We start from the raw sequence: 25,892 nt of genomic DNA on the forward strand, positions 1-25,892 counted from the left end.
CACCGATATATCTCCGATATATCCAAAAATATCTCCGATATATCCGATATATCCGTAAAATCGAATTACCGATATATCCGTGATTACCGATATTTTCATCCTTGATTAAAGGTTGTTTAGAAATGTCTACAAAAACAATTCTCAATTTTAGTTTTATGATATTTTCTAAAATAAAGTCTTTCGAAATTGAAATATTGTGCTTTCTATATTTTAAAATATTTTTTTATAATAAATTTTATTTATATCACTTTATTTTTAATCATTTGTATAATTATTTTTTTTAAAAGGAACCTTAGAAATGCAGTGAAAGGAGTTAGAGCTTATTTGGTAATTGTTTTTGAAAAGCGTTCTAAAAAATAATTTTTGAGAACAATTATTAAAAACCGTTTTTTGATGTTTTGTAAAATAAATTTGTATGAAAACTTAAAATATTTTTAACATGTTTTTAATATTTTTAAATACGTTTTAAAAATAATTGTATATCTAATATTTTATTTTTAATCATTCTATATATTTATATAATTATTTTTAAAAATAATACAATAAAAAACAATTAAAATATATTATTTTAAAAACACCTTATTTTTTATTCTTAAAAACATAAAATAAGAAATAGTTATTTTCTTGTTTTTTTGTTATAAAAAAGAGAAAATTGTTCTCAAAAATAGTTTTCAAACAAACCCTTAAATTTTTTCAAAAAATTGTTTTCTAGCATTTTTGAGTCTAAAACCAGTTTTGTCTCTCGAAACAAAAAAATGGTTTTCAAAAATGATTCCCTGATTGACTTTAATCCTTTTATTATCACATATTGAGAGATTAATGAAGCTTGATCTTAAAAGTGAAAAACCTTTTAATACAGAATGAATATAAAAACAAAATTGGATTCATATTGGAGGCACAGATATATTTTTCCAGAAAAAATAACATGATTCAAAATTAAATTATTTTCAGAACACCTCTCACCACCACCATAAGTGGGATATTTTATGAATATTTCGTCAATCACTTTGTCTGGGGTATTCACAAATGAGATGTGTCAAATACTAGAAATCAGGTGGCAACTCCAGAAACGTGAAAATGGTCAAAAATGAGTAATTAAGTACAAGACTTCCTAGCAATGAGCACAACAATAAACCTCCCATCTTATTTGGAAGATGAATATGGAATTTGGGACACAGTGTCTAACAAACTAGTTAAGAATCAAAACAAGGGAATGAGAAAGGAAAAAAAAAATTTCAAGAAATCTCCCCCAATATTCTCCTAAGAACTGTTGAATGTATGGCTTTCAGTGACTTCCACCTTAGCAGCCTGGATCACCATCTCTCTCAGCTCTTCTTTCTGCTCAGGATTTGACATGCAAGCTCTTCCCGCATTTTCTTATCAGGCTGCAAAATTGTTTGGTCATGGTGATTAGATCGGGTAAACTACGCAGAAGTTGTGGTGACCTTCTTCCTGATGACCCTCTTTCTTCGTGCCTTGGGAGGTGATGATTCCTGATTAGCAACAGAATCACCTGTCCCCTGTTTGATGCCGAGGAGTCCAAGCCCAGAAACAATGGCCTTCTTTGATATAAACCATTTTGAAGATGACTCAGCAGCACCCTCAGAAGGCCTGTTGTACGCCTTCAAGAGGTTGTCTGACTGGGCCAGTGGATCTGCCTCCACCCCGAGCCAAGCCAGCCTTGATGTCTCCCCTAATTGAACATTCAAAATCCTGCACGTCCAGCAAGCATTTTTAATCACTAAGGAAGGTAGCAAAGGAAGTTTACAGATAATGCAATTTTAATCAGTTATAGATGTAAGATGTAAGATGTAAGGGATAAAACCATGAATAATAAACTGGTACTATTAAATATGGAAGAATGAAACCCATACAGTACCAACTTACTACTACAAACCCACACACACCAAGAAGAAAGACATTCCTAACTTACTAATTCTTGCCACCAGCACACACATACACAGAGGCTACTGTTAACACAAGAAAAGGAAAATAAACCACAAAGATGTGCTAGAGAACAGAGTCCCTCAAGTAGAATTGAAACGGTTGAGAGAGAGGGAGATGGGTGTGGAAAGGAAAAGGTGAGGAGGAAGAAGATCTATATTGCTACTGTTAGCAAAAGAAAAAGAAAAAAAAACTTTGACTATGTGCTGAAGAACAGAGTCAATCTCATAATGCCAAAATGATTCAGTTAGACAGACAGATGGAGAGAAAGACCTCAAAGATGGGATAAAGATAACATCAAAACAATTGAGAGAGAGATATAGAGAGAAAAAGAAGTTAATATGGCGGCTGTTTACAACAGAAAAGGGAAAACAAACCTCAAAGTCACTCCAATAACATCGAAATGGTTGAGAAAGAGATGAAAAAGAAAGTTTATATGGCTACTGTTTACAAAAGAAAAAGGAACACAAACCTCAAAGCTGTGCTAAAGAACAGAGCCACTCCAATAACGTCAAAATGGTTGATCATCACTCTATCAACTCCACACAATAGCTGATATCGTAAGTTTGCATAGAGCCCAAGGAATGCACCATAACCAAGAGCATTTGTACTCACAGTTGGGATTGTGACAGATAACCTGTCAAAAAAAGGAAAATGATTTATCACAATAAATTTCCCTCCAAAATATTTGTTTTAGCGGTTAAGTGGATATAAGGTGATTCTCTACCAGCAAAAAGCTTCTGAAGTGTGTGATCCTGATGCAGCCTAGTGAATGAAGAGTTCATACAGCATTTGGAATCCATGTCATACAGTGGATGTGGACATCTTTGAATAGCAAGAAAAGGCACCATCCGCTGAAACGTCTTGATTTTCTTAAAGAAAATACCAAAAACTAGGTATCTGAAGTCTAATTAATTGTAATGATTACTAAGAAAAAAAGGCAAGAAAAAGGAACATCATCTTCTTTGGATATAATTCTCATTTTATTGACAAGTAACAGTAACAATCTTACTGTAGACTGGAACTATGATTTAAGTATTTATAGACTCTCAACTTCTAGAAATGATAGGAATCAATTATTGTCATAACTGGCTTGGAAATAAAATAGGAAACCTGAAAGGATAAGACATCTAAAAACTAGAAAACCTTAATATATATATATATATATATAAATCAGTATTCCCATGTGCCTGGGCATATCAGATAGTTTAACATGGAATCAAAGTATTAATTCCTAGAGATCTTAGGTTCAAGTATATTTTAAAGTGTTTACTTATTCCACATTTGTTTCCCATGCATAAGATCATCATACATGATGGGGGTGTTCACCTGATATACACTGTTGTCCATGCACTAACAACTTACGCTTTGAAGCAAGGGGTTTGTCTAACATGGTCAACAAATAGCACAGTTTTTTTCCAGAAAAGAGAGGAAAAAAATGAGAGGGAGGAGTTGTGTCTTCAAAACATTTCTTACCTATCCTTCTTTTTACTGGCAGCAAAATTTGTCAAAGCACCTTGTGCTGCTCCAGCAGTTAATCCAACCATACAGAACTCAGCAGCCTTGTAGAAGAACGAGTGAATTCTCTTCTGCAAGTCAAATTCCCTAAGCGGATAGCTCTTTTCAAATATGTTGTTTGGAAGCTTCTGCAACGTATTTTGCAAATCAAACCGAAAAGTATTGCCATACGAACGGCAAGGAGCAAGAGACCAAACTACAATAGCATTGCATGCTGATACTGTGAGCACGTTAATAAGTGCCAGATCCCATTCCTGCTTTATCCTATAATCACAGTAAAGCAAACAATATCAAACCAATATAGCAAAAACACATCATACAGTTTTACTTAGATATGTAAGCAAACACGAACCTCTCTTTGCGATTCTTCAACTCCCACCACACAGAGCAGCCAATTGTGGTAACCTGTTCTAGAAGAAGCCTATATGCAAAAGCTGGATCTGCTATCATCCTGTGCAGAGATGGTTATATAAGAAATCATAGGATACTGAACCATTTGCTAATAGAACATTCAATGTTAAACTGAAACTAAACAAATACATATGGCCAATCCTGTTTTGCCAAGAGTTCCACAACACTGACTAAGCCCTGTTTGGCCCACATCACATGAATAAAACTTGTAGCCAAAAATAGTATTTAGGATGGCATGTTATGAGATTTCCATATCTTAGAAAGAACAAATGATGGCAACTAAAGCAATTTCAGAATATGTTAAAGGATTCAATGCACTAATTGAAGATAAGTTCATAAAAGTGAGTTGTGATTCTGAAGAGTATGCAGCTTCCACTAAGCAAATTATGGTTTGATATTACCTAAAAATATCCTTAACTGCCATGAAATGCCAGGAATTCCCAGTAAACAATTTTGTCTTAATGGAAAGAGTCAAACTTTTATCTCAATGGAAAAAGTCACTTTTTTTTTCTTTCTCTTTTCAACCTTTAACTTTATTATAATACTCAAATCTTATTCTTCACAAAAAATGAAACAAAATTTATTTTTGAAAATTTTGGGTAAATGATAAATGAATTTACCATAAATTGAATTCCATAACTTTGTAAATTCCTCCAATTTAATGCAGCCAGTATTTTTGCCTCATAATTCATCCAATTCTCAACAAAACTAAAGTCTATAAGCCTTTTTAAGTTCCTCATTGAACACTAAGAATCATAAAATTTGGATTATAAATGAACTTACTACAAATTTTCAAAATTCAACCTTATACTATACAACAAAACCAAAATATACTAACAACCATCAATTCTAACGAATTTGTTTTTAATTAGAAGTTCAAAACATAGTTCACACTCATCTAATTATCCACTAGAATTAACAATTCCAACTAATTTTGAAAAATGCATAGTTAGAATTTGATACTTTTTCTCAAATTAAAAATAAAAAAATTTAATGAATTAATCTCAACAACAAAAACACATATTCTAATTATAAATCCATAAATCTCAAGGTACACTACATAAAACAAGTATTAACTAAAAAAATTTCTAATATTTTCTTAACCACCAAACATGATTAGAATGACATGAAGTGATTCCAGGGTGGTCACTTAAGCATTTTAATTATTTTTTTTTGATGGGTAAACACAGAAGAGAATATATTAATTAGACAAAGGAAGCCTGGAAAGCAACCCAAGCCCGGAATCTTAAGGTAACTTGAGCATTTAAATCATAAACACTCCCAAACAGATTCTGAATATTAAATCATCTAATCTGGGCTCTACCGACAGTTTGAACCATATATATAACTTTTGCCTGTACAGGTTAATGACTGTATACAAAAAGATGAGCAGTCCTTTGAAACCTAAATCCTGCCTGACCCAAGCACTCAAAGAATAGAATGTTCTTACCAACATAACTAGCAGAAAGAAACTCTTACTTTCTGTTAATCTGAAGTTTCATTTTTAAGATAACTGCTTATCTTTAAATTACAATATTCTGTTGTGTGATGTGCCCTGCATACCATAGTCTGAAACACACAAAGCACACCTAAGGCAAAAAAGTGCCCCAAGGCTTAAGCACAAGGTGCAACCCAAGGCATGCATCTGTGCCAAGAGAAGCACAACTTAGGGTGCATGTTCATTTCATAAAATATTATCCAAAATGAAATCCAAGAAGAAAAAAAAATTTCAAGATTTCAAGCATTTAAAAAAAGCATCTAACAAAAAACTGATGCAATTATATAAAATTTTAATATACAATCAGAAATTTCAAGAATAAAATATTCAAAATGAAAAAAGAAAACAAACCACATGCACTTCTCCAACAAGGTATGTGCCTTGGCAGGCATGGTGCTATAGTGGAAGAGTTGATGCATTTTGGGCCTAGGCAAGCTTCTTTTTTTTATAGGTAAATAAGCTTAATATATTAAAGGTGCTTGCAAAAAGGCGCAACAAAGTACAAACGGAGTATACAGATATGGCCCAGAGGCAAGCAAGAAAAGAGAAGAGAAAGATTCAAACCCACCAACACCCAATTCCCACAAGGGCTGGGAACCCCCTAGCGAAAACCAAAACAGAGAATAAAACCTTTCCCGGAACAAACAAAGATCCCCTAGGCAAGCTTAAAGTGGGTCTTAACAACTATGCTAAGTACTAAGCTTATTTAGCTAGCCGTTTCCTAAAATTTCAATGCACATCTCCACGGTTTCATAAACTTAGGCAAAGTAGGTTTTCTTAACCTTCCAGAAATTCTCTCCAATTTCTGTTTGTGGTAGCATAAGTTAAAATTTTGCACTTACTTTGAGCTAGAAACCCAAGCAATAATGCTCCAAAAAATCCCAGGCTTCCACCCTTTTTGTCAACTTTTTATTAACTTCATCAATCAAGAATTATCAAGCGCAGTTCAATCCAATGAAAAAAAGCAATTCCCGGTGTCCCTTCATTCTTTTTCTTTTTTTTTTCTCTTTTGATAGGCTATTCCTAGTGTCCCTTCATGGGCCATAACTCGATGTACATTAGTTAGGCACATCCCATTATCTTCACAAATCCTTTTCTTTTCTAGTATTTTTTTTTTTTTTTTTTTTGATAGGTAAATAAAGAGCTTGCATTATAAGTACCAAAAGACGGCAAAAAAAGTACATACAAAGTACACACACAACGCCCAAAAAAACCTAAGCAGTGAGGAGACAAAAAAAGTCATCCCCTAACTTGAGAAACAACCAATCTATGAAATCAATCAAGGAGAAAGTTTGATCCTCTATATACACCCTAACCCAATTCACAAAAGTATACAAGAAAAGAGATTTAATTGCTTGATTAGACCACTCAACATCGTTGAAAGCTCTTCCATTCCGTTCCTTCCATAAAGTCCACATTAAACACAATGAGGCAGCCCTGCAGCTCTCCATGCCTTCTCCCTTTTTTTACCCATGAAAGAGTCATATCATCCTAGCAAATTCCTTCTAACTGAGGAATGCAAAACCCACTACACACCGAAAAGGGAAAAGATCAAAATCTACAACATTCTAGCCTTGCCACAAAATAGGAGTAGAAGGTCAGAAGTTTCCTCCTCTTCTTTGCACAAGTAGCACCCATTCAGGATATTCCAACCCCTCCTTTTCAGCTGGTCTATGGTCAGAATTCTGCTCCAAGACACCTCCCAAGCAAAAAAAAAAAACTCACCCTCACAGGAGCCCAAGACTTCCAAATGATACTCCATGGGAAAGGTTCTCTAAAAGCCCTCATGTAGAAGCAATAAAGGGACTTAACTGAGAATTTGTTGTTCTTACTATCTCTCTAGCTCATAATGTCCTCCACTTCTCTTCTCACAACCAAGGATTGTAGTTTGCAAAACAAAGCCTCCACTTCCCCCAACTCCTAATCATTAAGATGTCTTGAAAAGCAGGGACTCCAGCTACTCAAATCCCCACCCTCTTCCCAAGCTTCTACCACCCAACCATCTTGATTAACTGTCAAACGAAATAAGTTAGGGAAAGCTTCTTTCAAGGTTAGTTCCTCACACCACAAATCTTTCCAAAACTTAATCCTTCTCCCATTCCCTACCATGAAGTGGACTCTACATCTTAATTCCTCCCATTCACTTATGATGGCTTCCCACACCCCCACACCATAACCTTCTCTTACTCCTCTCGAACACCACCCCCCATCCTCTACTCCATACTTCCCGAGGATAATCTATTTCCAAAGGGACTCCCCTTCTGTTGCAAATCTCCAACTCCACTTCCCGAGCAAGGCTTTGTTTAGGGCCACAAAACTAGGGATTCCTAGGTCACCCTCCTTGTCCACACAAACTAAATTTCAATTCACCAAATGGGGTCTTTTTTTCAAGAGCACCACCTCCCCCATCAAAAATCCCTTTGGATCTTTTTGAGTCGAGCACACACCTTTCTAGGAATAACGAGAAGAGACATGAAGTAGATTAGAAGAGTTGACAAGGTGCTTTTGATCAACGTAAGCCTCCCACCCCTAGAGAGGTTTTCCTCTTCACAATGATAATTTTTTTCTGAATCTCTCCTCTACTGCATCCCACACCCTAGGAGATTTAAAAGTGGCACCCAAGGGAAGACCTAAGTAAGATGTGGGAAGCTTCCCTACTCTACACCTCATCATCGAAGCAACATCCTCCAAACCCCGGAACAAGGATAATCTCAATTTTATCCATATTCACTTTCAACCCAGAAAAAGCCTCAAGCCACATAAAGATCCAACTCAAATATCTCAATTGATCACTACTGGCCTCACAAAAGATCAAAGTGTCATTGGCAAACAGAAAAAGCGACACTTCCCTCCTCTCTCCACTCCTTCTTCCCACTTTAAACCCATAAATGAAGCCATCGCAATTAGCACTGGATAGTAACCAACTGAGAGCCTCCATGACCAAAATGAACAAGTAGGGGGGTAACAAATCGCCTTGTCTCAAACCTTAGAGCTACAGAAGAAGCCTGAAGGAGTGCCATTAATGAGAACTGAAAAGCTAGCTATGGAGATGCACTAATTAATCCAACTTATCCACCACATAACTAATAGTAAAAAATCCTAGTTGACATGATCATAAGCCTTCTCAGTGTCCATTTTTAGAAGGAGACCGGGAATATTGCTCTTTAGTCTAGAATCTATAGCCTCACTAGCAATGAGCACAACATCCAAACTTTGTCTACTTGTAATAAAGGCATGTTAGTTAACAAAAACCACCTCCCCCACTACTGTCTTCAGCTTGTTTGCCAAAAATTTGGCAAGCAGCTTGTACAATCCCCTACCAAGCTGATTGGTCTAAAGTCTTTCAAATCTTTAGCACCCCCTTTTTTGGGAAGCAAAACCAAAAAGGTGGAATTAAGGCTTCTTTGGAACATACCATGTAGAAAAAACTCTTCAAAGAAGGCCATTATTTCTTATATAGTGAAACCTCAACAAAAATACCAAAATGCCATGGTAAAATCATCTAAGCCAAGAGCTTTGTCACCAAAAAGGCTGCACAAGATTTCAAAAACTTCCTCCTTTAAGAAGGGCACCTCAAGACTTCTGGACCTATCTTTTCCCCAACAAGTCAAAACATAAGCCCTTAATAATCGGTCTCCAATGCCCCATTTCCGAAAGAAGAGATTGATAAGCCCTACACACCCATCCTTGATCTCTTCATCATCAGTTAAAGTGGTCCCTCTTATTCTCACCTTGGTTAACAAATTCCTTCATGCACGGGCATTGGACATCTTGTGGAAAAACTTGGTGTTCTTATCTCCCTCCCTTAACCATACCTCCCTGGAGTTTTGTCTCCACGACATTTCTTCCATTAGAACCCACTTCTTATAATCCTCTAAGGCCCCCAATTTGGCCTCTGCCTCCTCTAGAGACAAGGGACATTCTCTCTCCTCAGAGCCGCAGAATTGAACGCAAGAAAAGGCTTCTAATTTGTGGAAAGAGACGTTGCCAAAAACTTCTGATTTCTTCTTCCGCCCTTTATTATGGGGGGTCCCACTTCCAACCTTCTCCCTTAACTTATTCAGCATAGACCAAATTTCCTCCTCAAACCCCTCAACATGCATCCCTAAAAATTTGTTGAATTCTATAAGCTTGGTGAAGTCCTCATCGGCCCATGGATCCTCACCCCTTGGACCACTAGAACACCCCTCTGGGGTGGAACCTCAAGCACCAGAACCCCTCGACGCAAGCCCAATTTCTTGAAAGGGAGAAAAATTATCTGGGAAAGACAACTGTTGAGCCATCTTGAAAAACCACGGACAAAGGCAACCTCGCTATGTCAACCGCAACTTCCAACACTTCCCTTCCCAACTCGGAATAACCTTCCCCTCCCCGCTCAAAAACCAAAGTCTCCTTGCAATCACCCCCAGACCAATTTTATCCATCACCCAAGGAGTAGAAAAAGAAGAAGGCCCTTTCCCCCAAGAAGATCGAGACCGCGAGAGCGTACCTTGAAATCTGAGGGCTTCATCTAAAATAGCTTCATCAGCTAAAGGCTTCACCATTGACTCCGTGAAAGGCATCATTGAAGCACAAGGATTTGAAGCTTCTGGATTCTTTGACATGCGCCTCAAGCTTCTAGGGCTTCGACAACCAGCTGATCTTGAGAGAAAGAAAAAGGTAGACCCAAACTCGAGACCTTTCTTCCCTCCCCTTTTAATGCTAACTCGGCCCACATCTGAAGAAACTTAGGCTTTAAATGACACGGGCCTTTTAGAGCTTTCTGCCTCTAAAAGGCCCAACTTGGCCCAAGGCCCACAAGGATGGTCCAAGGCCTCATTAACCACCCCACAAATCTCTTGCCCAGTGCCAAAGAGGAGAGGACGTGTTACTGTAGAAGCGACAGTTCCCTTCCTCTCAAGGACAGAAGCCCCTCTCCCTTCTGCAAGGTATAGCAAGTTAGAAGATGACACCTATTTGTCCACTTTTTTAGGCACCTCTCCTTCCACCCTCAAACCCGTGCGTGACCTTGCCTTGCCCTCTTCTCCTACCCCCCATCCTCTGCAACACCGGGAAGGTTGCACCTCACTCACCCATTGGGGAACCTCCCACCACAACTGAATCACAAAGCACAAGGAACCCACCACCACCTGCAAAGAGCGAGGAAACTTCCACCCTCTAATCCTAACAAGGATCCTAGCCCATTGCAAATTTCTACGCTCAGCCGTGTCCTCGTCGATAGCCATAAAGCACCCACACGCGTCCCCTAATCTTTTGAACAAACTTTTTCCCTAGAGATGCAAGGGAAGGCCCAAAATCCTTACCCACACCTCACAAACACCCCTTTCCTCAAAGAGGCAGCCAACAGAGGGATTCCACCACTCTAGCGAGAGACATTTTCCTTTGAACCACTTCACCCCTAAGTGGAGTACCCTCTCAGCTTCGCCTATATCTTCAAACTCGAAGAGAATGAATGAGCCTCACAGCAAAGCCAAGTATAGATTTCCTTTCAGCTTCCAAATGGACAGAGCCCAATTCCTAAGAGGGACTAAATCAGAGGGCTGGTCAAAAAGTCCCCCCCATCTTCCCACAAGGCTCTTGTTCAAGACATCCACATTTTTGTCAATCACCTCTTTTTTTATTTCAATCCACAAAGCATTACGAAATTCAGAAGAGCCAGAAGTCTCCACCTTCGCTAAAGAGCCCTCATTCGCGACGACACCCCCACTAAGAACCAAAGCCCCTCTTTCCTTCCACATCCCAAAAAGAGCACAGCAAATACACACACACACATATCCCCCCCACAACTATGTTGCTGCACAACTCCAACATGTAACTCCTCCCCCCCCCCCCCCCCCCACACCCAAGACTTTCTAAAGTGCTCCCCAACTTTGAGTGCACTGCAGGTCTCAGCTCCTTCCACCAACAAAGCCAAGCCCTTACCACTAAATCTTATCCAAGACAAGAAGTTTGGACCCCTTTCACAAATCTTTCCAATCACCTTCCCCTTGGTCTCCTCGACTGAAACTTCAAGTCTTTGACTCTACACCAAACCAGCACTTACCTCCGGGAGACACCACTGCCATCATAACCTTAATTCAACTGATTTAGCCATTATTCAGTCTCGTTAGGTTGTGACTTATCTGGGCTATGATTTATACAAACAGCCGGACAGGTAGTTCTTTAGACTGGAATTAACACCAGGCTACTTCAGCTATTCCTTTTCTTTTCTAGTATTGCAAAAAGGTTCACAATATTACCACAGACACTTGATCAGGTTTTGTATTTTGAGGGGAGGACCTCTCATCCTTCTCCTGTACTTGTATCGCGTTCAGTGTATCTTATGTTTCTATTCGAAAAAAAAAAACCCACAGAAAATTGGACAAAGTTCAAGTTTTTGGCCCATCAAAGATGCACATAAGGGCAAGATAGAAACTAAAGACCATCTTCCACCTAAAAACATATAAAATAAAAATAAAAATAAAAAAATCAAATCATATCAGTAGTAGATAAATCTAAAAAACTAAAACAGCGTTCTCAATCTGACTAGCAGGAGTTGCCATTTTAAATTACGAGCCACTGAGCAACCAGCTCATACTCAGGAACAAAAAGGACTGTTTAGGTTGGCTTCATCTGATGGTAAGGAAAATCATTTTGACTGGTAATCACCAGTCCTACTGATGATTCAACAGATATTTATATTCGTTTAAGGGACCATAAATAGAAAAACAAAAACAAGTGACCCTACTCGCCACCAATGACTTGATTCACAAGCAAAGCAGTTATCATATATATGTATATATATGATAAAAAATTTCAAGATAAGACATATAGAGTGATTATATGATCAATAAAACATATCTGTGCATTAGTGTTGTCAGATTGGTAGGCATGATATTACCGATCCTACATACAAGTGACTTGGTCAAGAGCAAAAATTGCACAACAATGTTCACAAACAGACAACATACAGAGATTACTTCGAAAAGCTAAGACAACCCAAAAATAAAAAATTGAGAAAGACAAATTTTTAGTTTCATGACAGAATTAAGGTGGATTGGAGATAAAGCAGTGGCTGCTGTAGGAGTTACTACATTGGTTTGGTCGATCTAAGAGTATTTATTAATTTTACCTGCCAATAAATGCCCTAGACATTCCTTGGGGAAGTGTTCGAGATATAAACCTAGCAGTGGTTGGTCTGGCATTGATTGCTAGGAATTTTACCATTTGAGCCGAGCTGACCAAACCCTGTAAACAATATTTCAGTTAGGATCTAGCTTTAGAGTCCTTCACCATAAGATTAAGTAGGAAAAATAATCACCATTTCATAAGCTTGACGGAGCCCAGCAGGCAAATCCATCATTGTCTTCTGCCACTCATTTAAAACCGCATCCACAAATTTCCGGTCAAACAGCTGAAACAAATGTATAAAAATCATCACTGCATCTGGAAAATTTAACCTGATACCATAAAAGAAAATGTATTTCTTATCAAAGAATGTGCATTTTTGTCCCTTGACGTGCCAACCTCTTCAAGAACAAGGCGCCGCCTAAATAGTCCACCTTCATCTCCCTCATCACCATCATCGAAGTCGTCAAAGTAATCATCATCATCACCATCATCATCACCTCCATCACCACCACCATTATTGATTCTCTTTCCGATGTCTCCACCACCACCACCAATAGCAGTCTGCAATATTTCAAAAGTAAAAATCACTTGCTCAGGATTCTAAGTAAGTTAAATGGAAATAAACAGAATAGCACAAATGAAAAGATGGTAAAGTCTACTCCATTTGTCGGATATAATGAAAAACTGCACCCCAGGTACCCAGTCTACTATCCCTACACCATACACGTCAATGAATTTTTTAGTAGGAAACATTTTTCCCCGTTAGGAATGGAACCTGATGCTACCACATTGAGCCCAGAAAATCAGTATATTGCTTATGTAGATTACCCTCTAGACCTTTCTGAAGAAGGCTCTGTTAGTAACATGTTCCACTGTGGGTAATGTATTTGGGTCCAAAGCTCTGTGCGCTCCATGCCAACTGAACCATGCCACAAGGACCACACACAAGTCTATGGATGGAATCCAACAATACATTACCCCTCTAAAATGTCTATACAGTAAACCATTAGAATTATTAGATGATCATGATCCACCCAATTTATTATCATACACAACCAAATTGTTCGCACAAAAACAACTTTCAAAAAGGAACTACATCAGGTGATCCAGCACAACCTTACTACGTAGGGTTTGACAACCAGGATAACTCAGACACAAGTCATTTACCACAATTAATATTTTTTTTTTTGATAAGTAAGCGATTATATTAACGAAGGCAAAAGCCAAAGAGCATACAGGGAGTATACAAGGCTACAAACCCTTAACCAAAAAACAAAAGAACCCCACCCCTACTTGGAAGCTATCCACTCCAAGAAACCTATAAGGGAATTCGACTCCATATCAATGTACACTTTAGCCCAACCCCAAAAATTATACACAAACGAAGTCTTTAATTTCTGAAAGGCTAACACACCCCCTTTAAAGGCGAGCCTATTCCTCTCCTTCCAAATTGTCCAAAAAATGAAAAGCGGGATGGACTTCCACACTTTCTTTCTTTTTCTCCCCACAAAAGAGCCTTTCCAACTACTAAGAACCTCCTTTACAGAATTAGGAAAGACCCACTGTACACCACACAAAGCAAGAATAATATCCCATAAACCTTTTGCCACCGTACAATGAATAAGAATATGATTGATAGTTTCCTCTTCACATCCACACAAGAAGCACCGATTAGGAAGGTGCCATCCTCTTCTCTGCAATCTATCCAATGTAAGAACCTTCCCCCAAGTAGCTTCCCAAGCAAAGAAAATAATTTTTGTTGGAACTTTGGCCACCCAAACATTGCTATGGGGGAAGGCCGCTTCATCAGCATTAACCAACACCCTATAAGCTTCCTTAACTTTAAACAGCCCGTCCGCTCCTCCCCTCCAAAAAACCGAATCTTCCTCCATAGATACTCTATAGTTCCTCAACTCAACTAACATATTGTCCACCAACCCCAATTCCCAATCGTTGAAGTCCCTCAATAGTCTTAAGCTCCACCCTCCTTGACTCAGATTCTGATCCCAATAATCCTCCACAGTGGCGCTTCTTTGGACAGCCATGGAGAAGAGGTCCGGGAAAGCTTCGGACAGCACGTTGTTTCCACACCAAGGATCAATCCAAAATCTTACTTTATTGCCTTTTCCCACCTTGAATACCATGTTATCCCAACACCAAGTGGACTCCTTCAGAATTTCCTTCCACACACCAACCCCAAACACCCCATTTGCCTTCTTTGTTCTCCACCCAAATTCCTCTTTCCCATACTTAGCCTCAAGCACTTTTTTCCACAGCTCCTCCTTAGCCCGCGCAAACCTCCAAATCCATTTGCCAAGGAGAGCTTTGTTTAACCAAATTAACTTTCTTAACCCCAACCCTCCCTTCTTTTTATCCGTACATACAACCTCCCACTTGATTAGATGAGCCTTATTCCCTCCATTGGCTCCTCCCCACAAAAAATTCCTTTGAAGCTTTTCTAGTCTTCTTGCCACTAATTTAGGCATGCGGAAAAGTGACATTTGATACAAAGGAATGCTGGCCAGCGTGCTCTTAATGAGAGTAATTCTCCCTCCTTTGGACAAAAAATTACGCTTCCAAAGAGCAAGCTTCCTCCTCATTTTCTCCTCCACCCCATCCCAAACGGAGGAGGCCCTATTAGGCGCCCCAAGGGGCAGCCCCAAATAAACAGTGGGCAGCTGTCCCACCTTACACCCAATTTCCGCAGCCATATCAAGCGCCCCTTCCACCTCCCCTACCGGAATGACCATGCTTTTCTCCAAGTTAATTTTTAAACCTGAGGCGGCCTCGAACCATAATAGGATCCAGCTCAAGTACAACAGGGACTCTTTCTTTGCCTCACAAAAGACAATTGTATCATCCGCAAACAGGAGATGAGTTATGTTTACGGGCTGCCCTCTTCCTTTCCATATCCTACAGCCATAAATGAACCCCCCTTCAACGGCCCTCGATATTAACACACTAAGGACTTCCATTCCCATGATAAATAGGTAGGGGGAAAGGGGATCCCCTTGCCTAAGACCTTTAGAACTTGAAAAGAAACCAGCTGGAACCCCATTCACCAACATTGAATATTTGATGGTAGAAATACAGCTCCACATCCATCCTATCCATTTTGATCCGAAGCCCATCTTATGCAAAACCTTTAAAAGAAACTGCCAATTGATATTATCAAACGCCTTCTCAATGTCCAACTTACAGATTAGGCCTTTCTCTCCCCTTTTTTGCCAAGAATCTATTACCTCATTTGCTATTAGGGAGCCGTCAAGAATCTGTCTCCCTTTTATGAAGGCGTTCTGGTCAGGGGAAATCACCTTATCTATGATTTTTTTGAGCCTATTGGCCAGCACCTTAGCCAATAATTTATAAAGACCCCCAAGCAAACTGATTGGCCTGTAGTCCCCTAAGTCCTCTGCCCCCCCTTTCTTCGGAATCAAGACCAGAAATGTATGATTTAGGCTCTTGATGAACGAATTCTGATCATAGAATTCTTTGAACATATCCAAGACATCCTCCTTGACAATCTCCCAACAATTTTGCCAAAATGCTACAGTGAAACCATCCGGACCCGGGGCCTTGTCCCCATTCATCCCCATTAATGCAGCATAGATCTCAGCTTCAGTGAAAGGAAGCTCAAGAGCATCCGCTTCTGATAGGCTGATCTGCTTCAGCACAAGACCCCCTATATCCGCCTTCCAATCCGCGTTTTCCGAAAGAAGATGCTGATAAGCATTTACTATTCCATCCCTCACCTCTTGATCTTCTGTAAGTCTCACCCCATTAATCTTAATTTTGATCAGATTATTGACTCTCCTGTGGGCATTAGCCATACGGTGAAAGAATCCCGTGTTCCTATCCCCTTCCCTAAGCCATATTTCCCTTGATAGCTGTCTCCAATGCACTTCTTCCATCGACACCCATTTTGAATAATTCTCCTTAGCTATTTTTTTGTGGCCTAACTCTTCCTCTGATAGAGCCCTCTCTTCTTCCACTACGTCCCATCGCTCCACTTGCTGAAGGGCTTCAGCTTTGTTTTTCTCTAACCTTCCAAAGACCTCCTTATTCCAGATCTTTAAATTGTGTTTTAGACCCCTCATCTTAGCTGCTAACCTGTAGCTCGGCCTTCCTCTAACCACTATCCCTTGCCACCACCCCTCTATCAGCTCTTTAAACCCCTCAGCTTTGAGCCACATGTTTTCAAATTTGAAGGGGTAAGGACCTCTCCTTAGACCACCTCCCTCAAGCAAAATCGGAAAATGATCCGAGATTGGGCGAGGTAATCTTCTTTGATTAGCCCTACTGTACTGATCTATCCAATTGGGGGACACCAGGAATCTATCCAACCTGGCCCACGATTGGTTATTGAGCCCCCCACTCCAAGTGAAGGATCCCCCTTGCAAGGGAATATCAATAAGCCCTAACTCATCTATGACCTGGGCAAACCTCCTCATAGCTGAAGTGATCCTCCCATTTCTACTCCTTTCAGCTTGGTATAGAGTTGAATTAAAGTCACCTCCTAGACACCATGGGTCCTCCCACAGTCCTCTAATTGCCCCGAACTCCTCCCATAAACACTCCCTATCCTTTCTGGAACAAGGACCATAAACCCCTGTGAACACCCAGATTACTCCATCTCCCACATTCCTGAATCTACAGGAAATGGAGAATTGGCCCTCTTCCACCCCCAGCAATTCCAGAGATCTTTTGTCCCAGCAAATCAAGACACCCCCTGCTGTCCCCATAGCATTTAAAGCCTTCCAATCAAGATATCTCCCCGGCCCTAGACTCCTCACCACCTCTTCAGACATAACTTGCATCTTTGTTTCTTGAATACAGAACAGGTCCACCTTTTGGCTTCTGATAACTGACTTGATAACTTTCCTCTTGGACCTGTCATTCACGCCCCTCACATTCCAACTCAGAAGTCTTACATTCATTGGACAACTGAACTTTGGATCCCTCTGCCCTGTTGAGGGCCTTTCTTCCTAGTGTCCCCTTCATAATTAACAGAGCACTCCAATCTCTTAAGCTCCCTTTCAAATCTTGTAGTCTCCAGTAGTCCTTTGTCTATTATTTTCTCCCTTCTTTTCCTGATTTTTCCTAAGAAGTTCAAAATTTCCTTCTCTAGACCTTCCGTAGAGAAACCCAAAAAGTGGCTGAACTTAATCAGGCTACTTTCCTCCCAATTGAGCTGGTCCTCCTTTCTGCCCTCTTGACTAGCCCATTGGTCTGTAGTCCACCCCAAATTCCTACCCGTAGGGTCATCGCTGCTGATTTCAACCATGTCCCAACAGCCCTCCCTTCTTCCTGAATGATCTTCTGTATTTGGTCTTCGCGACCCACTTCCAACCAGAATTCCTTCTCTTCTCCCCCCAGAATGGTCGTAATACTCCCTCTCCGGAGTCCGACCGAAACAAAGAAGATTAGAAGAGAAAGACCCTTGAACCCTGGTACCCCCCATATTTATCTCTGAGACATACCTCGCAGCTTCTTCTTCTAGCATTCTTTCAGCGCTCGGGTTGATTGGGTCCAGCTGTTGTCTTCTCCCCATTTCTTCCTCTCTGCATCTGGTGAACTCTTTCTCTAAGTCATCAGCTTTAAAGTGACCGTTGGAGCAAGAAGGAGGGGTTATTAAAAGAGGCCCATTATCTGAAAGGTGGGTCTGGGCTAAATTGGATTTCCCCTTATGAGCCTGGCCCATACCATAGCCTGCACCCCGCCCCAACCTATTAGGAAGCCTCGGCCCAGACTGATCCCCCTTTGGGGCATCAGAAGCTGGAGGTGACTTGGGCCCAAAGGCCCGAAGTAGCCCAGAAGCTGTAGGCCCAGATTTGGAGCCAGGCCCCTGCGGCGAGCCCACTCGCGTCTGGGCTCTCTTTACAGAGGGGCCCATGTCCTGCGACAGACAGTCAGTCCCATCATCTGACTGACTCTGCGCCTCGGTTTCCACGCCCACCAACTGCTCCACTCGCGTAGCAGCGCGTGAAGCTTCGTCACCTTCAACCTCTCTCGTTGATGGATTCCACCGGCTTTGCTTTCTCCCCTCTTCCGTCCTTATCGACGGCATCCTCTCCCACCATAGGGTTACAGAGTATGTCGTCTCTTCAAACCCTAGCTCTAGAGTGTCAGGGAAAGTCTCGCCGTCCGATCTGACCAAGACCCTGGCCCACTGCAACTCCTCCAAGCTCTCCGTCTGAGGGTCGACGTCGAGAAACCCTCCACACGCATCTCCCACCCTTTTCAGCACCGACGGAACCCATAACGACATTGGTAACCCTAATATTCTCACCCACACTTCCTTTCTTGTCTCCCCTTCCTCCAAACAGCCTGAGTTTGGGTCCCAGCACTCCAAGCCCATTTGAACACCTCTCACAGCCCTGATGCCTGATAGATTAACCCGTCTCGCTTCTTCCACAAATTCGAATTCCAGCAGCACACGTCCTTTTCCCATACTCGCCATCCCCATCTTGCCTTTCAAACCCCAAGCTTTGGCCATTTCCCCACCCAAGGTTTCCAAGGTTACCCCTGTTGTGATGTTGGGACTCCAGCTTCCGATCAAGCAATGTTCTAGTCTACTGAGATTTCTACTTAGTTCCTCCCGAGCCACCTCCACTCGTATGATCTTGGACTCCTTGTTCCACCCACCCTTCACCGCATCTGCAAACGACCTCCCTTTCGTCATCTCCGTGCACTGCCTTCCCCTTACCCTCATTTCTTCTTGTTTTTCCTTATTAATAATACTGTTATCCAACTGATAGAGAGCCTCCACCATCGCCGACCATCCCCCCTTGCCTCCTTTGCCCTTCGGAATACAGATACTATAACTTTTCAACTCCAAATCAATAACCCCCAACCGCAAAAAACAACCCCCCCCTGTTCGTAATGCGCATCAGAGAAAAGTTCCTCCCCTTTTCCTTCCAACCCTTTTCCCATCTGCCTTCATTCACATCTTCAATGCACTGATGAAGGCCTTCCATGAACAGTCCGACGCTGAACATCCCCATGCGCACCCAAGACGATACCCCTTTCTTGCTTTCCGTGATGGTTATTAGGGTTTTCCCTCTCCTCTCCTCCATTTCCAGCACGAAGGACTTGGACTCCACCCCAAAGCTCCTCGTCTTCCTTTTCCTCCTATTCTCCGCGCGAGAAACATTCTCGCCGCCGGCGGGTTCACTCGCTTCCTCGCTCTCGGCCGCCCTCGTTCTCTCACTCGCTCTCTCACTCATGTCGGACCTTTATTCTATCTCTCTTCCCACAATTAATATTAATTACATAACAAACTATGGAAGCAAATTAAACAGTGAACTTACTGCACATTCTGAAAAAAAGCAGGCCCATACTTTACATCTAATAGTGTGATTTCAGGGAACTGATATTAACAATTCAATCGTGAAGGGCAACTGAAACCAGGTGTTCAAGTCAAGCATTTAATATGAGCTCAGGCAATCACTCTATAGGAGAACAAGTAAAGGATATACCTAAAGAGGTGATGATAAATCGAATATGATTCTAGTCATCATTTTCTATAAAAATGTCAGCAATTAATGTTTTAAATTTCATTTCAGCATAGATTTTGATCTTGGCCAAAAAATTTGAAATTTCACGAACACAAAAGAAAACTAAAAATTCATGGAGGATGTAACTGAACAATCTTACTCTTTTTAAATTAAAGAATCTTCACATCCCCAAGTTGTCTTCACTTCTAACTCATGTTAAAACATGGCAATCATTATTATCTTGTGGCAATAAAATAGTATCCATTTGATACCTATGATTTTAGCAATAATATTTTCTTTGTTGGAAGGTTATATGTCGATTGCTTCATTCTAGAAACTCAGGTTTTTCATAAATGTGTTTGAAGTTAATGATTACAAAAGGCTAAGGATTCTATAAGCCAAAGAGAATCATCTTTGTTTTTGAAACCATCAGAAACATGGATTTAAAACTTGGTGCACCCTCCAGTTAGGCACTGTTACTATATATTCTTTTTTTAAAAAAAGAAACAAACAAATATGCATTTAAACCTAGTTTAAATTTCAATTAAGTGGAATAAATTTGCAAATCTGCTTTAATCAAAGCATGAAGTATATGTAAATTTTTAAACATCACACCAAGCTTCAGCTATTTTGAATGTGTGATAATTTATGAAGTTCAAGTCATCTTTCTGGTTATTTTATCAAAATTCTTCATAATTGGGGATTGGCATATGTTCTAGAATACCATAGGGAAAATCAACTATAGTTTCTCCATGATTTTTGGTTTGGATGAGGCCACAAAACTGAGGCTTTTGGCACTTTTGGTTGGACTTCCACATGAAGTTTACACATTTTATCAGCCATGGTTTCTAATTGTTCACCTATTTTGAGGTGAACATTTTGGCTAAAAAGAGGGTTATCACTTCCTTTTTATAACCTGTTTCCAAAAAACTCCTGCTTCCCTTCAAATGCATATCCCCTAATCCATTTTCCAAGGAGAGTTCAATTAAGCTAAGAAAGACATACAATGCCTGGACCCCCCTAACTCTTATCCATGCAAACACTCAATCATTTCACTAAATGCAACTTTTTCTCTAATACACCTCCTCTTTATAGGAAATCTTTTAAATCTTCTCAAGCCTTAACCTAACTTCCTTAGAATGCTAAAGTAGGACATAAAATAGATAGGCAGACTAGATAAGGTGTTTTGACTTAAGACAAACTTCTTCAAAACTTCCCTTCCACCCCATCCCACACTGATAATGATTTGAAGAAAACACTCAAAGGTGGACTCAAGTAGGCAGATGGAAGCTCTCCCCCTTCACAACCTAGCACAAACAACATGTCCTCCACATTCGCAACCCCCCAATTAGGATCAACTCACTCTTTTCTAAGTTGATTTCCAGCCTCAAGATGGCTTCATAATACAATGTTAACTAAAAATGTTAAATACCATTCAATATAGTAGTAGATCATAATAATGAACAATACAATAAAGTCTTATTCTAAGTTTATTTTCAACCTTAGTCTGCCTCACCCAAAATGCACCAGAATGGGTATCTTCCATTGATGAGGTCCCAAACCTCAAGTTTCCAATTCACTGCTTCTACCACCCTCAGGGACCACCATAGGGACAGCTCTTTGATCTGTTGCAAACTTTGAATCTTGAAAAACTTACCCCTATTATTAAAACATACCTCCAAAGAATAAGTCCTTGATTTTCCTCTGAACTTCCTGATGAAGCCCAAAGACCTCTCCGATTCAGATGCCTTCTTCAATTGCCCCAACAGTCCCTTTTCAAAAGCCAGAGAGAAAATAGAACCTCAACTTTTTTCTGAGACTAAAATCCACTTCCCCCCTCAATGCCTTAGGATCTAATCTCAAAAAGCTTCTTTTCCACCTAATAGAACCTTGTCCATCCACTCTCCATCCCTCTTCTTTTCCTCTTCTATGTTTAATGCAATCTTTCTATCCTAGTTCTGCAAATGGGAATCATGAAAATTCACGTGCATTCACCTGATTAGCAAGTCTGCTACCCTTAATTAACAAAAACTCAGCCAACTACTTTATCTATCAGGTCATGCGCTTTATAATAGAATACTCTGTGGACATTCCCTATAACAGCATCTCAAAGAGATAGCAACACTAAAATAAACAAATAATCCACTCAATCCTTGTTCCTAGAATAATGAATTTACAAAGCAATCATAAACATCAGTCCCAAGCCAATCAAAAAAATGAAGCACAAGTAAAAGATGTGCTCAATTTAAAGCAACAAATTAAAAGATGTGCTCATGCCCCTAATAATCAAGCAATTTCAGCATTAGAAACTCCACACTCCATTTGGTTGCTGAAAGAATGAGGAAAGAAAGAGAAAATAAAACTTGACCATCAATTTTAGGATCTGAGAAATAGATACTGATAATTAGTACAACTGATTGGAGAAAACCCTTGAATGTCAAAATTTGGGAGGTTTGCCTCTTTCCATTTTCAACAGCTTTCCTTTTTTCAAAATGAAGAAAAACAAACAGCGCAAAAATCCATGTGGATGTTCATTTCTAGGAAAGTTCTCTAAGAATTTTTCCAAAAACTTACAATTTTGAGCTGAAGATTATCCTTTAATTATTTGGAATCCCATCAGAAAACAAAAGCCTAAACCCGACTTTTAACACAACACAACTATGTGGCTACAAAAATCTAAACCTAATTAGCACAATACATCTCTTTTTTTTTTCGTTTGGTTTTCTATGCAGCCCAACAACTGAGAGGTATTCTTTCTTCCTTAAGCCCCAAAGAACGAAAAGTCCAATACTCAAAATTACACCGTCCATTCAGGTCCAGCATTCCCTTAGCAACCAAAACAACTACCTACCAAAGCTTCTCAAAATTCAAAAAAGAAAAAGAAAAAAAAATACACAGACCTCAGGACTCAACCTTGACTGCTTCTGCGACAAATCAAGCTTCGATTTCTCCAACGTCACCGCCCCAAAAGAACCGTACTTCCCTTTCATAACTGGAAGGGGCATCGCTGAAGCCGATGAAGACGGGACCGAAGCCGAGTCCGCCAAGAAACACCGCTCCAACAACGCAACAGAGTCGCCATCGACCAAAGCCGATGACGAAGCCCTCACCGCCAGGCTCCGACGCTTGGCGAAGGCGGAGGCGGAGGCGGCGGCGGGGCGGAGAGAACTGAGAGTGTGAATGGGCAAGAGGGGGTTTGACGAGTAGATGGTCTTCGTGGGGGCGACAGGCATGATTTGGGGAGCGAAAACGGAGTGAGACATTTTCTTGGGGATGTTTGGATGGAGGGAAAACTGGTGATCAGAAAATCATGGGAAAATTGGGGAGAGAGGGACTCTCTTTGGGAGATTCTAGAGAGAGAAAGAGGGTTTGAGGTGAGAGTAGCTCGGGGGTTTTGATGGGGACTCGAGGTATGGTAACAACCCAATCCGAATGTGGGGATGGGGGGGTTTTGAACTCCCGAGTTGACTCAAGAGGTTCGGGCGAGTGACTCAGCCGGCTGACTCGGCTTCCACCCAACTTTAGTTGCACCGGTTGGTCCTGGACCGCTATCAACTGACGGTCTTGTCTTTTGGTGAGTAAATTACAGTTTTGTCCTTGGTATTATTCCATTTTGTATTGTGTTAGACGATGTACACAATCGTATATTCCGTTATGGTCCATCTATACCATGAATTGAAAAATTGGTTTTTATCGATATATTTCACTCATATGTCGGATATCAGATAGTCCCAAAAGGATATTGAGTACCAATTATCGAATGGAAGGAATATCAAAAAAATTGTCAAAATATCAACAGAATTGATGAAAACATCGAGTATCAGAGTATTGAAAATATATGGGCTATTTCGGATATATGGACGAATTATCGGATATATCCGAGAATATATCGGATATATCGGGGAATATATCAAATGAAATATCGAAGATTTTTTTGAAAACTTTTTTAAAAAACTATATGTATTTATCCTTTTTTATTTTTTAATTATTCATTTTTAATTTATTTTTTATTTTAAATCTATATTATCTTTTGTTTTTTACCTACTTTTTATATTTATCTCATTAATACTATTTTAAAAAATTATTATCATTTCATACTTTTTTTATCCCTTTAATTTTATTTAATTTGAAATGTTTTTATTTTAAAATATTAAAAATACAATTTTACTAAAAAAATTGCTACAATATAAAAAAACTAATGAAGTCCTAATATTCTATAAATTAAAATTAATTTGATAAGATAAATTAGTAATAATTTTAATTATTTAAATAAATTAATGTTAATAGAAAATTTGTCACTTGTAATAAATTTTTAGAAATCAAATCTCAAATAAAATATTTTATATAAATCAATTTAATTTTTTATTTAAAATGTAATAAAATATGTTTTAATAAAAGTATTTTAATTTTTAAAATAAATGAATATAAATATATTAAAGGAATTTATGCTTTTTTTTATAAAAATTTGATAAATATTATCTTTACAATTAAAGATAATATTTATCAAATTTTTATAAAATAAAAAAAAAGTAGCATTACCTACTTATTTTATCATTTTTATTTTTTTTTTAGTTTTTTTAAGCATTCTTGTGAATTTTGAATCATTTTTGCCTTAATATTTTTATCAAAATATCTACCAATATTTCTTCAATATTTCCTATATCCAAGTACTAATATATTCGTATTTATCAATATTTTAATCCTTGATATATTTACTTTTTCTATGGATTTTGAAAAGGTATAAGTGATGAGTATTTATCCAAGTCTAGTTTACCTTAATCTCCTTCAAATATACTTTGTAGTTTGATTCTATTTATTTCTTGTACACACCTAATTTCATTAAAACCTAGCATATAAGTAACACTATAGAAAAATATACGAGACAAAAAAAATTATTCAAATTAATAATTGTATAGATATAATATTTGTGGTGATAATTTTTTACAAAAGAATATTTATTTTTTATTTTTTTATCTTGATCACAATTTGAAGAGAAAAAAAAGGTTTTCTTGATTTTAGAGATGGATCAAAGACCACAAGTAGTGTGTATGTAATACTTATATTGTTTCTCAAGCTTGCAAAAAGATTTTGTAAAGTCTTTTATTCTTTGTGAAACCTATTTTCCCATATAAAGTCATAAAAGAAGTCACATCTATCTATAAGTGAAAAAAATTTGAAAATTTTGTTATTTAATTCAAAAAAATTTGATTATTGGACTTTAGCAATTTCTCTTTTTAATTAAGAAAATTTCTTAGTGAGGGAATATTTATTTTATTTTTTTTAATTCTCTTTTGATTTTAATCAAAATATTTGACTTTATTTATAAAACCAAATTTTGTCATGTATCACCTTTTGAAAATATGTCCCGTGTCAAATGTATGTATGACCTATTATTTATTGAGCCCAAATTTTATTGAATTGAGAAACCATAATTTTGAAAACAAATTTAGTAATAATTTAATTTACTAAAAATTTTGACATCTACGTTCTATAGTTTGACAGGTACCATTAGTCTATTACAGTATCTTAGCATTTTCTATTCTCTAATTTTTATACATTTTTAGCATGCTATATTTTATTTAAAAATCGAAAAATATTTTATTTTAATAAACAAGTGAATATTTCATTTTAAATTATCAATTCATTATATTTTTTTACTTTTTAATTTTACTACATGTACAATTCTCTCAAAATTAAGGAATTTATGTAAAATTGGCATATTTTCAATTTCATTTCTAGGAGTAAGGACATTAGAATAAAAGAAAAGGAAACACAATTTTATTCTAACTTTATTTATATAAATTTGCATTACTATGTCAAGCAATTAATGTTATAGCATAAATAAAACACCTCAAATTTCTAATTTTAATTAAAAATTAAAATATAATTTTTGCATTTTCACATTCAATTGTCCC

General features: G+C 38.6%; 1 protein-coding gene across 1 annotated transcript; it reads right to left on the reverse strand.

The window, feature by feature from the left end:
• Positions 1 to 1,118: 1,118 nt before the first annotated feature.
• Positions 1,119 to 23,414, reverse strand: LOC100246257 (protein RETICULATA-RELATED 1, chloroplastic). The gene is made up of 8 exons (XM_002273501.5): positions 22,878 to 23,414; positions 12,878 to 13,042; positions 12,672 to 12,764; positions 12,483 to 12,598; positions 3,815 to 3,913; positions 3,421 to 3,726; positions 2,417 to 2,581; positions 1,119 to 1,713 (listed from the first exon to the last, which is right to left on the reverse strand). The coding sequence occupies exons 1-8, from the start codon at positions 23,238 to 23,240 to the stop codon at positions 1,425 to 1,427; spliced, it is 1,596 nt and encodes a 531-aa protein (XP_002273537.1). The 5' UTR covers positions 23,241 to 23,414; the 3' UTR covers positions 1,119 to 1,424.
• Between the last annotated feature and the right edge of the window lie 2,478 nt (positions 23,415 to 25,892).

The sequence above is a fragment of the Vitis vinifera genome, chromosome 12 (assembly GCF_030704535.1).
Source record: "Vitis vinifera cultivar Pinot Noir 40024 chromosome 12, ASM3070453v1".
NCBI classification, from domain to species: domain Eukaryota; kingdom Viridiplantae; phylum Streptophyta; class Magnoliopsida; order Vitales; family Vitaceae; genus Vitis; species Vitis vinifera.